Source organism: Ceratotherium simum, chromosome 39, assembly GCF_057802395.1.
Source record: "Ceratotherium simum simum isolate JZ-2026a chromosome 39, ASM5780239v1, whole genome shotgun sequence".
Taxonomy (NCBI): domain Eukaryota; kingdom Metazoa; phylum Chordata; class Mammalia; order Perissodactyla; family Rhinocerotidae; genus Ceratotherium; species Ceratotherium simum.
The window spans coordinates 904103-918719 of NC_141938.1; the positions used below are offsets into that span (position 1 = coordinate 904103).

Here is a 14617-nt window from a genome sequence, read left to right on the forward strand (position 1 = left end):
GGCTATTCCAGGGCCTTTTGTTGCCCCATATGAATTTCAGGATTCTTTGTTCTATTTCCATGAAGAACGTCATTGGGATTCTGATTGGGATTGCATTGACTCTGTAGATTGCTTTAGGTAGTATGAGCATTTTAACATTATTTATTTTTCTAATCCATGTGCATGGAATACCTCTCCATTTCTTTATGCCATCATCGGTTTCTTTCAATAGATTCTTAGAGTTTTCATTGAATAGGTCTTTCACCTCCTTGGTAAATTTATTTCTAGATATTTTATTCTTTTTGTTGTGATTGTAAATGGGATTGTATTCTCGAGTTCTCTTTTTGTTAGTTCATTATTAGATTATCGAAATGCAACTGATTTTTGTAAGTTGATTTTGTACCCTGCAACTTTCCTGCTGTTCTTGATGATTTCTAATAGTTTCTGATGGATTTTTTAGCATTTTCTACATATAAGATCACGTGATCTTCAAACAGCAAGACTTTCACTTCTTCCTTGCCTGGTTGGATTCCTTTTTCTTGCCTAATTGCTCCGGTCAAAATCTCTAGTACTATGTTGAATAAGAGTGGCAAGAGTGGGTACGCTTGTCTTGTTCCTGTTCTCAGAGGGATGGATTTCAGTTTTATCCCCATTGAGTATGATGTTGGCTGTGAGTTTGTAATATATGGCCTTTATTATGTAGAGGTGCTTTCCGTCTATATCCATTTTATTGAGAGTTTTTAATCATAAATGGATGTTGGATCTTGTCAAATGCTTTCTCTGCATCTATTGAGATGATCATGCGGTATTTATTCCTCATTTTGTTAATATGGTGTATCACATTGATTGATTTGTAGATGTTGAACTAGCCTTGCGTCCCTGCTAAAAATCCCACTTGATCATGGTGTATGATCCTTTTAATGTATTGCTGTATTTGGTTTGCCTATATTTTGTTGAGGATTTTGGCTTCTATGTTCATCAGTGATATTGGCCTGTAATTTTCCTTCTTTGTGTTGTCCTTGTCTGGCTTTGGGATCAGGGTGATGTTGGCCTCATAAAATGTGTCAGGAAGTTTTCTGTATTCTCCAATTTTTTGGAATAGTTTGAGAAGGATAGGCATTAAATCTTCTTTGAAAGTTTCACAGAATTCTCTAGAGAAGCCTTCTGGTCTTGGACTTTTACTTTTTGGGAGGTTTTTGATTACTGCTTCAATCTCTTTACTTGTGATTGGTCTATTCCGATTCTCTATTTCTTCTGGATTCAGTTTTGGGAGGTTGTATGAGTCTAAGAATTTATTCATTTCTTCTAGATTGTCCAATTTGTTGGCATATAGTTTTTCATAGCATTCTCTTATAATCCTTTGTATTTCTGTGGTGTCTGTCGTAATTTATCCTCTTTCATTTCTAATTTTATTTATTTGAGCCTTCTTTTTTTTTCTTAGTGAGTCTGATTATGGGTTTGTCAATTTTATTTATCTTCTCAAGGACCACCTCTTAGTTTCATTGATACTTTTCTTTTTTGTTTTAATTTCATTTATTTCTGCTTTAATTTTATTATTTCCCTCCTTCTGCTGACTTTGCAAGCTGGCGCTGTTTGTTCTTCTTTTTCTAATTCTGTTAGGTGTAGTGTAAGATTGCTTATTTGAGAGTTTTTTCAGTTGTTAAGGTGGGCCTGTGTTGCTATGATTTTCCCTCTTAGGATCACTTCTGCTGCATCCTTTATGAGTCGGTATGGTGTATTTTCATTCTCATTTGTCTCTAGATATTTTTTGATTTCTCTTTTAATTTCTTCAATGATCCATTGGTTGTGTAGTAGCATTTTCTTTAGTCTCTACATATTTGTAACATTCCCAGCTTTTTTCTTCTTGTTGATTTCTAGTTTCATATCCTTATGGTCAGAAAAGATGCTTGGTATGATTTGAATCTTCTTAAGTTTATTCAGGCTTCCCTTGTTTCCCAATATGGCCTATCCTGAAGAATGTTCCATAGGCACTTGAGAAGAATGTGTATTCTGCTGTTTGGGGATGGAATCTTCTATATATATCTATTAAGTCCATCTGGTCTAGTGTTTTGTTTAATTCCACTATTTCCTTGTTGACACTCTGTTCGGATGATCTATCCATTGATGTAAGTGGGTCCCCTACCACTATTAATTCCCCCTACTATTATTGTGTTGTTGTTAATATCTCCTTTTAGGTTTGTTATTAGTTGCTTTATGTACTTTGGTGCTCCTGTGTTAGGTGCATATATATTTATAAGTGTTATGTCTTCTTGGTGGGGTGTCCCTTTTATCATTATATACTGCCCCTCTTTGTCTCTCATTGCCTGTTTTATCTTGAAGTCTACTTTGTCTGATATAAGTATGGCAACAGCTGCTTTCTTTTGTTTGCCATTAGCTTGGAGTATCACCTTCCCCCCCCTTCACTCTGAGCCTGTATTTGTCTTTAGAGCTGAGATGTGTTTCCTGGGGGCATCATATTGTTGGGTCTTGTTTTTTCATCCATCCTGCCAGTCTCTGTGTTTTTATTGGAGAATTCAATCCATTTACATTTAGAGTCATTATTGATATATGAAGGCTTAAAGCTGCCATTGTATCACTCATTTTCTGATTGTTCTGTATTTCCTTTGTTTCTCATCCCATGTATTTTGGACTGCCTATTCATTTTGGTGATTGTCTATGACGGTTTTCTCAGATTTCTATGTATTTATCATTTGTGTTTCTGTTCAGATTATTTGTTTAGTGGTGACCATAAGGTTTCTATAAAAAATATCATAGATGAGATAGTCCATTTTCTGATAGCCTCTTATTTCCTTATTCTAAGCTGATTCCATCCCTTTCCTCTTCCCTTTCTAAGTTATTGTTGTCACAACTTATTCCATCTTGTGTGGTGAGTTTGTGGTTAAAATGAGGAGATTATAGTTATTTTTGAAATTTTCCTTCCCTTTAGCTTTAGTGTTATAATTAAGTGTTTGCTAACCTGTTCTGACAGAGAGCTACGATTTTCAGATTTCATCTGCCTATTTATCTTCTTGCTCAAAGCTTTGTAAACTCTTTCTTTTTTTCTTCATTTCTTGTATGAGGGGTCTTGTGGCAATGGACTCTCTCCTCTTTTCTTTATCTGGGAAAGATTTTATTTCTCCATCATATCTGAAGGATAGTTTCACTGGATAGAGTATTCTTGGCTGAAACTTTTTGTCTTTCAGAATTTTGAATATATCATCCCACTGTCTCATAGCCTGTAAGGTTTCTGCTGAGAAATCTGCTGAACTCCTGATAGGGGTTCCTTAGTAAGTTATTTTCTTCTCCCTTGCTGCCCTTAATATTGTTTTCTTTGTCTTTGACTTTGCCAGTTTTACAATTATATGCCTTGGTGAAGGACTTTTTACATTGATGTAATTAAGAGTTCTATTAGCTTCTTTTGCTTTTAATTCCAGCTCCTTCCCAAGGTTTGGGAAGTTCTCAGCTATTATTTCTTTGAACAAGCTTTCTGCTCCATTCTCCCTCTGTTCTCCCATGGAATACCTATAGTGCTTATGTTGCATTTCCTAATTGAATTGGCTATTTCTCAGAGAATTTCTATATTTCTTTTTCATCTTAGTTCTCTCTCCTTATCCCTCTGAAGCATTTCTATATTTCTGTCCTCTGGATTGCTAATTCTACCCACCATATTATCAGCTCTGGTACTCAAGGAGTCCAGATTTTTCTTTCTCTCATTATTAGAGTTTTTCATCTCCTACATTTCTGATTGGTTTTTCTTTATAGTTTCAACCTATTTTGTGGAGAATTCCCTCCATTCATTAATTTTTTCTTGATTTCATTGAACTATCTGAATTTTCTTGTAACTCGAGTTTCATGATAGCTATTTTGAATTCTCTGTCATTTAGATTGTAAATTTCTATGCCGTCAGGATTGAATTCTGAGTGCTTGTCACTTTCCTTCTGGTCTGGAGTATTAATATTTTTCTTCATACTATTTGATCGAGTGGATTTGTGCCTTCACATAGTGATAGTATCTGGTTGCATTTCCACCTGCCGCCACTGGGGGTGGTGTCAGGAGCTGTGTATTCTGAGCCTGCCATGATCCCTGCCATCTGTGCTTGTCCTTTGGAATCTATGCTGACAGGTCCTGTCTGCAATTTCCACCCCCAGCTGCTGCTTTTCTGACACACCGCTGGATGCTTTGGTGGGGATCCTGTGTCCTGGTCCGCCAGGCAAGCTGATGTGCCGGGCCGTGGCAGGGCCTCTTTCTTTTGCATGCACAATCCCGGGGGCATTCTGGCTCTGTCCTCGTTATCTGCCCTCCTGGGGTGCTGGCTTGATGAAGATACTCCTGCAATAGCTCAGTGCCCTCGGTGTGGAGCTTTCCCTTTGGGTGTGAGGGAACTTGAGAGCAAAGGAATTCCCATACAGAGCTGTCCCTCTCCCCTCTTTTCTCAGAGCTGCACGTGGTGCTTCACCCTAGACTGCTGTGGGAGAGGGAGAGAAGGTCCCCTTACCTCCTTACACTTCCTCTGGGGGTCCAGCACCTCCACCTTCTGACATATGCCTGCCTGGGTCTCTCCAACGTAATTTCTGCTGTGCGAATGTCCTCTGTTGGTTTGTAAATGTCCTTTTCATTGTCTCTTGGGGTAAAGTCTAAGGGGAGAGCTCACTCCACCATAATGCTTGTGCCACTCTCATTGAAGATTTTTGCGTCTATGTTCATAAGGGATATTGGTTTACAGTTTTGTTTTCCTGTGATGTCTTTCTCTGGTTTTGTTTTCAGGGTAATGGTGGCCTCATAAAATTATTTAGGTAATGCTCCATCCTCTTCTGTTCTATGGAGGAGTTTACAAAAGATTCATGTTAATTCTTCCTTAAATGGTTGGCAGAATTCACTAGTGAAGCCATCTGGTCTGAGCTTTTCATTTGGGTAGTTTGTGATTACTGATTCAATCTCTTTACCTGTTGTAGGCCTGTTCAGACTGTTTATTACTTCTTCAGTCACTTTTGTAGTTTGTGTGTCTCTAGGAATTTGTCCATTTCATCTAGGTTATCTAATTTGTTGTTGAAAAATTACTCATAGTTTCTGCTACAAGCCTTTGTAAATTCAGATGATATGCATATATATATACCATTATTATTTATACCAAATATTATATGCAATATTATAGTATATATAAAATAGTGGTTTTGTATGGGACAAAAATTAATAGTGTTACACATAATTTTGGTGTATATATATGTATATATATATATATATATACATGCATATGTGAAATAATGGTATTATATCAACCACTGCAGCACAATTACTAAGCTAACTCCCACAACTCATAGAACTGTCCATGGAGGTGCTGGAGCAAGGAGACAGGAATGTCATCTTGAGTCAGAATCAGGCAAAGATGCTGCTGAACTGGGATGTGGTGCAGAAATCTGGTGACTCAGGTAACAGCTGAGATGGGGAGAAGGTCACTGAGGCTTCATAGTATAAGTGCCCAGGGATTTGACAAATGGAGCATTAAATGTTAAAAGGATGTTTGGGATCTGGTGGAGACACAAGGAAAGAGTTCATCAGAAGAGAGGCGGTCCTGTTGAGGATGCCAAGACATCAACCTTAGCCTTCTCCTGCAGGTCGTTCTCTGGTGGGCCTTGTCTCCACGCCAGGGATGGGTAAGTTGCTGGCTGAGGCCCCCCTGGTCCTGGAGCCTGAGAAGCGGGTAGTTGGACATGAGACACACAAGCAATTGCTGCAGGTAGTCTCCCCTGTCCTGCTGTCAGATGTCTTCACTGCCTTTATGAGCAGCAAGGACACCCAGAACCTTAGCACCCCAGTCACCTTCATCTTTAACCACGTGAGTCCAGGTGGGATGGGCTGTGGGTGTGAAAGAGGCCTGAGTCCTGGGCACAGCCTTGGGGTTCAGGGAGGCTCCCCTACGGGTGCATCAACTCCCCAGGAAAGCCCTCCATGAGCTAGCTTTGGGTCATTCTTTCTGAGAACCAGAACCACCAGCTCACATCTTCACCCTGTTCCTACAGTCAGTGAACACTGGACAAAGGCAGAGGGAGTTCTGTGTCTTCTTGGAGCGTAGCCCAAATGGATGTGGTCATTGGGCCACCACAGGCTGCAGGGTGGTGAGCACCAGAGACACCAGCACCACCTGCCAGTGCACCCACCTCAGCAGCTTCGCCGTCCTCATGGCCCACTATGACATGCAGGTGAGGGCCCTGAGAGGGCTGCATTCAGTGTGCATCTCACTGTAACATATTCCCACAACATAGCAGTTAAATGGAACCACAAATATATTATCTCCCAGTTTCTGCAGGTCAGCAGTCCTGCATGGTATAGCTGATTTTTCTGCTCAGGATCTTACAAGTCTTACAAGCCTCTCCTCTGAGGCTTTTTGTCCACCTCTAAGCTCACTGGTCACTGGAAGAATTCAGTTCCTTGCAGCTGTAGGACTCAGGGCCCACTTTCTTGCTACCTGACAGCAGTGGACCATGCTCAGCATCTATGGGCTATCTGCGTTCCTTCTCACGTGGCCCTCTCATAGGCTGTGTCACAAGGTATCTGTGTTCCTGTTGGAAGGCAGGCAGCAGAAGCTCCCTCACATCAAAACTCTCTCTAAGTTTGAATCTTATTCTCCAGTAAGAGCCAAGATCTTAAAGGGTTCAGCTGATTAGATCGGGTCCACTCAGATAAACTCTTTTCTTAAATTCATTTCATATAGGACCTCCATCTGCAAAATCCCTTCACAGCAGCACGTAGATTGGCTTTTGCTTAAAAATCTGGAAGAAGTTGTGTGTACACCGGGTGACCTGCTTACTTTCTTTGTGTCTCAAAAGCCAGAGACTCAATCAGGTGACCCCTAAAGAAAAATAAGCCCTTGTGAGTTCCAAGGCTTTGTCCAGGGTCTGAGTTAATCAATTCAGAATCCCATAAAATTCTAACATTGTGAACCTGTAGGTACTTAGCCATAAACATCACAAATTTACCTGGCTCCTCCATTCCTAATATTTCTATTACTAAAAATAAAAATAAAAATGGTGGAAGCAGGAGCAGGAAGGCGTGACTGTGGTCTCTTTGCCGGGTCCCAGGAGGAGGACCCTGTGCTGGCTGTGATCTCCTACGTGGGGCTGGGCCTCTCTCTGCTGTGCCTCCTCCTGGCGGCCCTCACCTTCCTGCTGTGCAGAGCCATCCAGAACACCAGCACCTCGCTCCACCTGCAGCTCTCCCTCTGTCTCCTCCTGGCCCACCTCCTCTTCCTCACGGCCATCGACCAAACCGAGATCAAGGTACTGACTCTGGCCCAGTGGGCCCTCTGCACTGCCCCTGGGGTGCTGAGTCCACGGAGCCACGCTGCATTGGATACTGTAATAAAATGATCTTGTGTCTTTGGGAAGGTGAGGGGTGAGTAGCCAGTTTCACACTCACTGATGCAACTGGAAGAAAAACCCTCTCGGACAACTCCTACATGCTCCTCAGAGTCCTCCCCAGGGGCAAGGTGCAGGAGAGGTCCTGGGCCACCCTCCACCCTGACCTTCCCTCCTGCTGACACCTCCTCCACCCCCAGGTGCTGTGCGCCCTCATCGCGGGTGCCTTACACTATCTTTACCTGGCCTCCTTCACCTGGATGCTGCTGGAGGGCCTGCACCTCTTCCTCACTGCTCACAACCTGACGGTGGTCAACTACTCCAGCGCGAGCAGGTTCATGAAGAAGCTCATGTTCCCTGTGGGCTACGGGGTCCCGGCTGTGATTGTGGCCATTTCTGCAGCATCCAGACCTCACCTTTATGGAACACCCACCCGGTAAATGCAAATTTCCTCTGTCCTTGTCTTCCCCAGCACGACCATGGCCATCGTAGAACCAACAGAGCACTTTGATCATGCCAGAGCATAATATGGAGAGAGACACTAAGTAATAATCCACAGGGCATTTTTCTGGGTGGAAGATATTAATAGTTAGGGAGAATGTTTTTAGATCTCTGTCCTTGAAATTGCAAAGATTAAATCAAAAGAAGTAGTTAGGGGGCCGGCCCTGTGGCTTAGTGGTTAAGTGCTTGTGCTCCGCTACTGGCGGCCCGGGTTCTGATCCCGGGTGCGCACCGAGGCACTGCTTCTCCGGCCATGCTGAGGCCGCGTCCCACATACAGCAACTAGAAAGATGTGCAACTATGACACACAACTATCTACTGGGGCTTTGGGGGGAAAAAGGGAGAAGGATTGGCAATAGATGTTAGCTCAGAGCTGGTCTTCCTCAGCAAAAAGAGGGGGATTAGCATGGATGTTAGCTCACGGCTGATCTTCCTCAAACAAAAGCAAATAAAATAAAATAAAAAATTTTAAAAAGAAGTAGTTAGGACATCATTTAAAAAATTCTAACCTGCTTCTTTATCTAAATACAAAGGACATTCCAATTTTTCATTTATAATAGTAGAGCTGATCTGAATAATCAAAATAATAGACTCTATCATAGGTAAGGTTTACAAGGTGCTTGTTGTGGGCCAGGCACATTTCTAACCATTTTTATATGTGTTAATTAATCAACCCTCACACCAATACTGTGAAGCAGATGCATACTGTCATTTGCCCCATTTTACAGAGGGGTAGACTGAGGCACAGATAGTTTAAGTAAATGCCCAAAGGTGCACAGATAGAAACTAGCAGAGCTGGCATTTGAATCCAGGCAGTCAAACTCCCGAGCTTGCAATCTTTTATTTCCATCTTTTACTACCACGTTGACTGTTTTCACATTTTTATTGAAATATATTTCACATACCTAAAATTTACCCCTTTAAAGTGTCCAGATCAGTGGTTTTCAGAATAACCAGAGTTGTGCAGCCATCACCACAATCTAAGTTTAGAACATGTTCAATTCACCAAAGAATTGTACAAAGAATTGTTTCTTTGTACACCAAAGAAACCTGGTGTACACTAACCTTCACTCCCCATTCCTGCCACCCACGCCTCCACCCAGCCTGTGACAGTAACTCATCTGCTCTGTGTCTCTGTGGATCTGCCTATCCTGGATATTTCACTGAAGGAACTCATGCATGTGGTCTTTGTGACTGGATTCTTTCACTTAGCATGATGTTTTCATGGATTGTCCATGTTGTAGCAAGTTTCATGACCCCATTCTTTGTTGTTGTTGCTGGTGGTGTTGCTTTGTAAGTAATATTCCACTATAAGAATATACCACATTTTATTTATCCACCCATCGGTTGATAAACATTTAGATTATTTCCATTTTTTTCCAAATATGAATGATGCCACTATAAACATACATGTACAAGTTTTTGTGTGAGTATATATGTTTTCATTTGTCTTGGGTATATATCTACAAGTAGAACTACTGGGTCATATGGCAAATCTATGTTGAGCATTCTGACAAACTGCTGCCTGTTTTCCAAGGTGTCTGTACCACTTTACATGTCCACCAGGACTATATGAGGGTTTCAATTTCTCCACATCATTGTCAACAGTTATTGTCTACATTTTTATTCTAGCCATCCTATTGAGTGTGCAGTGATATTTTATAAGGGTTTATATTTGCATTGCCCTAGTGACTAATGACGTTTTGCATCTTTTCATGTGCTTATTGACCATTGGCATGTCTTCTTTGGAGAAATACTCGTTCAAAATTTTTGCCCATTTTTAATTGGGATTTTGTCCTTTTATTGTTGAGTTGTAAGAGTTCTTAATATATTCTGGATGCTAGGCCATTATCACTACATGATTAAATATATTCTTCCAATCTGTGTCTTTTCATTTTCTTCATAATGTGCTTTAAAGCAGAAAAGTTTTTCATTTTAAGGATGTCAAATTTACCTATTTTTTCTTTTGTTTTAGTGCTTAGGATATCATATCTAAGAAACCATTGCCTAACTCAAGGACACAAAGACTTATTCCAATTTTTTTCTTCTAGAAATTTTATGGTTTTAGCTATTACAATTATGTCTAACATAGCTCTTGAGTTAATTGTTGTGTATTGTGTGAGGTAGGGGCTTAATTTTATCATTTTGCATGTGGATACCCAGTTTTCAAAACACCATTTGTTGGAAAGGATATTCTTTCTCCATTGAATTGTCTAGATATCCCTATTGAAATTCAATGGACCATACCTATAGGTTATTTGGAAGCATTTTTAATTACTATGTATTTATGAAATTCAAATTTTCTTCTGTTGTGGATTTCTAATTTCATTCATTTGTGGTCAGAAAAAATACTTTGTATGATTCTAATTTTTAAAATTTTATGAGGCTTCTTTTAACCTCTGACTTATGGTCTGTCCTATCAAAAAGATCGGTCCTCATGCACTAGAGAGGAATATGCATTTTCTGTTGTTGAATTGAATTTCTCTCAATGTCTGTTAGATCTCATCGGTTATTGTGTTGTTCATATATTCCATTTCTTTGTTGATCTTATGCCTCATTATTCATCCATTTTTCAAGGTGACATTGTATGAGCTCCTAAGGATGTGTTAACAAAGCACTGCAAACTTGGTGGCTTAAAATAACAGAAATATATTCTCTCACAGTTGTGGAGGCCAGAAATCCAAAATCAAGGCAGGTTGGTAGGGCTGCAATCCCGCTGAAGGCCCAGGGGAGAATCCTCCCTTGCCTGTTCCAGCTTCTGGTGGTTCCAGTCATTCCCCAGCTGGGGGCAGCATAACTCTGATCTCTGCCTCTGTCTTCCAGTGGCCTGCTCCTCTGTGCCTCTGCCTCTGAAATATCCCTCTTCTTTCTCTTACAAGGACAATACGTATTGGAAGTAGGATCCACTCTAAATTGAGGATGATCTCATCTTGAGATCCTTAATTACATCTGGGAAGACCGTATTTCTGAGTAAGGTCGCCATCACAGGTACCAGTGGTTAGGACTTGGACACATATTTTGGGGGGTCACTATCAAACCCACTATAGAGGTGTTGAAGTCTTCAACTATTGTTGTTGAATTGTCTATTTCTCCCTTCAATCTCGGGTTTTGCGTCATGTATTAGGGACTCTGTTGTTTGGTGCGTGTATGTTTACAGTTGTTATATCTTCCTGATGGATTGACCCTCTTATTATTTTAAAATGTCCTATTTGTCTTTAACAATTTTATCTTAAAGTCTACTTTGTCTAATATTAATATATCCACCCCAGCTCTCATTTCGTTACTCCTTCTGTCCTTTTACTTTCAACCTATTTTTGTCTTTGAATCCAAAGTGTGACTTCCAGTAGATAGAATAAAAATTTTTAATCCATACTACCATTCTCTGACTTTTGATTGGGGTGTCTAATGCATTGATTTATAATGTAATTACTGATAATGCAGAGTGTGTATGCCATTTGACATTTCTTACTTGTATATCTTATAGCTTTTTTAATTCTCCTATTCCTCATTTTCTGTGTTCTTTTGTGTTAAATAGACATTTCCTAGTGTACATTTTCAATTCCATTGTTTCTTTTACTATGTTTTTTGAGTTTTCTGAGGATTGCAATTAGCATCTAACTTAGTTTCAGTACTATACAAAACTTTCTTCCAATGTTTCTCTATTCCCTTCCTCTTCTTTTGTACTATTATTGTCATAAACCATTGACGCAGTTTGATAAGTATTGCTTTGTGCAGTTGTCTTTTAAAACAGGAGAAAAAAACAGTTACAAACAAGAAAAAGTTTATAGTGCCTTTCCTGATACCCATGTAGTTACCTTTACTGGCACTCTTTAGTCCTTTGTGTGGATTCAAGTTACTGCCTAATTTCCTTTCCTATCAGTTTGAAGGTCTCATTTAGTATTTCTTGTAGGACAGCTATGCTAGCAAGACTTATCTTATTTTTGTCTATCTTGAAATGACTGAATTTCTTTTTTTCAAGGACAATTTAGCTAGATACGGAAGGCTTGGTTGACTAACTCTTTTTGACTCTTTGAAGGTGTTATCCCACTGCCTTCTGACTGCCAGGATTTCAGACAAGAAATCATTTGTTGATCTTATTGAGGACCTTTTGTACGTGAAAAATTGGTTTTCTCTCCACTCTATAGATTTCATCTTTGACTCTTGTTACTAGGTCTCTGATGTCCTGAGGTGTGGCTCTCTTTGAGTTTATTCCACTTGTAGTTCACTGAGCTTCTTGGATGTGTAGATAATTATTGTTCTTCAAATTTAGGGAGTTTTCAGCCATTGATTCTTTAAGTAGTTTTCTGCCCTTTTGCTTTGTCTTTTTCTGGGATGTCAATTATGTACATGTTGGTGCACTTGGTCCTGTGCCACACGTCTCTGAGGTGCTGTCCATTTTTCTTCATTCATTTTCTTCCTCTCCCTGAGACTGCATAATCTCTATAGACCTATATTCAACTTCATTAATTCTCTCTTTTTGTTGTTTCCGAGGAAGATTTGCCCTGAGCTAACATCTGTTGCCAATCTTCCTCTATTTTGTCTGTGGGTTGCCACCCTAGCACAGCCACAAGTGGTGTAGGTCTGTGCCCAGGATCCAAACCCGGGCCATTGAGGTGGAGTATGCCAAACTGAACCACTATGCCACTGGGGCTGGACCTATAAAGTCTTTCTTTTGCCTGCTCAATTCTGTTGTCCAGCCCCTTGGAATAATTTTTCATTTCAATTATTGTACTTTTCAACTCCAAAACTTCTATTTTGTTCCATTCATAATTCTTTCATATTCTTTATTTGGGGAAATTGTTTTCATACTTGCCTTTAATTTTCCAGACATGGTTTATTTTAGTTCTTTTAATATATTTATAGTAACTCATTTAAGACTTTGTGTACTAAGCCCAAAACCTGTGCCTCCTCAGGGACATTTTCTTATGACTGATTTTTTTCCATGTGTGTGAGGCATACTTTTTGGTTTTTTTGTGTATATCATAAATTTTAATTTAACCAAGTGTTTTAGACCATATATAGTAACACTCCTGTTATAAGATTCCTCAAAGTCTGGTTCTTATTTCTAGCTTGTTGTTGTTTGTTTGTTACTGACTTTCCTGAACTAATCCTGTGCATTGATCATTCTCTGTAGTATGCGGCCTCTGAGTTTTCTGCTAGCTTTTTGAAGTTCTTGTTTTTATTTTTAATCCTGGGTGCCCAGGAGGTCATACCTGGTTCAGGACAATTTAGTGGCCACTCAATCTTTGGGCAGAAGATTTCCTTACATGCCTTGCCTATATGTTTTCAACTCTTTTACAAGATATGTGTGTGAGAAGGCACACCTGCAAACTTCAGGAAGCTTGTATAACAGACTGAGCTCTCATTTTCTGGTGGCACAAAGCCTCAAGGTCAGCCAGAGAGGAGAGACTGGTGCCTTCTTTGTCCCCAGTCCTTTCCTGAGCATGGGCACAGCCTTGTGCATCCTTAGGTTTCCAGGAAGATTTCAGAGCTTTTCAAGATTCCCTGTGGTCCTTTAGTGCTCCAGTATTTCCTTTTAAATTCCCAGACAAGTTCTTGTTGGCCCAACCTGAAGTCACAGCCTTAGACAGCTAGTGGTGTGACAGTAGTTTGCTATTGTTTTGCTATTGCCCAGGAAGTAGGCCTTTTTGTCCCCCACTGAGATGAGCTCTCAGTTGAATCAAATAGCCACCAAATTTGGAGAATAAAATCTTCCCAGGGAGTCAAAGGGTCAGAACAAAATACCAGCTGTGCTCTGGGGATGATGATGACGCCTTTAACAGATCTCTAATAGTCAGATCTCTCTGTTGTCTGAAAGGCTAGCAAGTCTTTGCTGCTGAACCACTAAGCTGGGGAGAGAAGAAATGGAAATGACTCCACGTTAAAACATCACAGACTCCTTCCTCTCCATTCTCATCGAGCTTCTGTAGTTGCTTTTGGATAGACTACTTCTAGTTTGATCTGTGGCTTTGGATAATTGCTAGAGTCTTGAAATTGTTCTTTTAGTTGTTTTGCTTATATTTTTGTTGTTTTAGGAGAGCACGTTTACCCAGGTCCTCACTCCTCTCTTCAGGAATTCAGTCCCGCAGGACGTGCACTCTTAACCAGGACGTGCTGCTAAAATTCATGTTCACCTGCGTCAGCTGAGCTCTTTCCAGGTGTCCTCCTTGGACACTTCAGTTCTTTCCTGATTACATTCCTCTCAGTGTGTGCTTTGCTGTCCTTCCACACTCTCCTTGTCCTCAGGTGTCTGCCCCGCTCTCCACTTTACCCTCCTGTGGGATCAAGAGTGGATTCTCTCACTGTCTGACAGTAAAACCTTGAGCAACAGACATAAGCTCTCTATGCCTCAGTAACCAATTTTGAACATAAGAGAACTTTTGTTTTGCACTGTTGTTAAAATTAAATTGAGTAACTCAACAGCAAAAGACAAATAATTCAGTTTAAAAATTGACAGATTTGAATAGACATTACTTTAAAGATATAAATGACCAATAAGTGCATGAAAAGATGCTCAACATCATTTGTCATTATTAAAATGAAAATCAAAAACTACAAAATGCGGTATCACTTCATACACTTTAGGTTAAATGGCTAAAGTTTTTAAAAAGACAGACAGGAAGAAAATGTTTGCAAGGATGTGGAAAAATTAGAACCCTCATACATTGCTGACTAGAATGTAAAATAGTGCAGCCACTTTGGAAAACCGTTTGACAGTTTCTCAAAGGTGGGACATATAGCTGCCACATGACCCAGCAATTCCACTCCTAGGTACATACCCAAAA

The 14617-nt window shown here is 40.2% G+C and overlaps 1 protein-coding gene across 2 annotated transcripts in view; it reads left to right on the forward strand.

Annotated features, from left to right (window-relative positions):
• The window catches only part of LOC101401560 (adhesion G protein-coupled receptor E2-like), a 43603-nt gene that overhangs the window by 13915 nt on the left and 15071 nt on the right, over positions 1-14617 (forward strand). For both annotated transcript variants that reach the window (XM_087425294.1, XM_087425295.1), the window contains 5 exons: positions 5298-5405; positions 5592-5812; positions 5997-6176; positions 7056-7253; positions 7532-7767. In XM_087425294.1, the coding sequence (XP_087281420.1) occupies positions 5298-5405; positions 5592-5812; positions 5997-6176; positions 7056-7253; positions 7532-7767 (943 nt within the window). The remainder of the gene's footprint in view (positions 1-5297; positions 5406-5591; positions 5813-5996; positions 6177-7055; positions 7254-7531; positions 7768-14617) is intronic.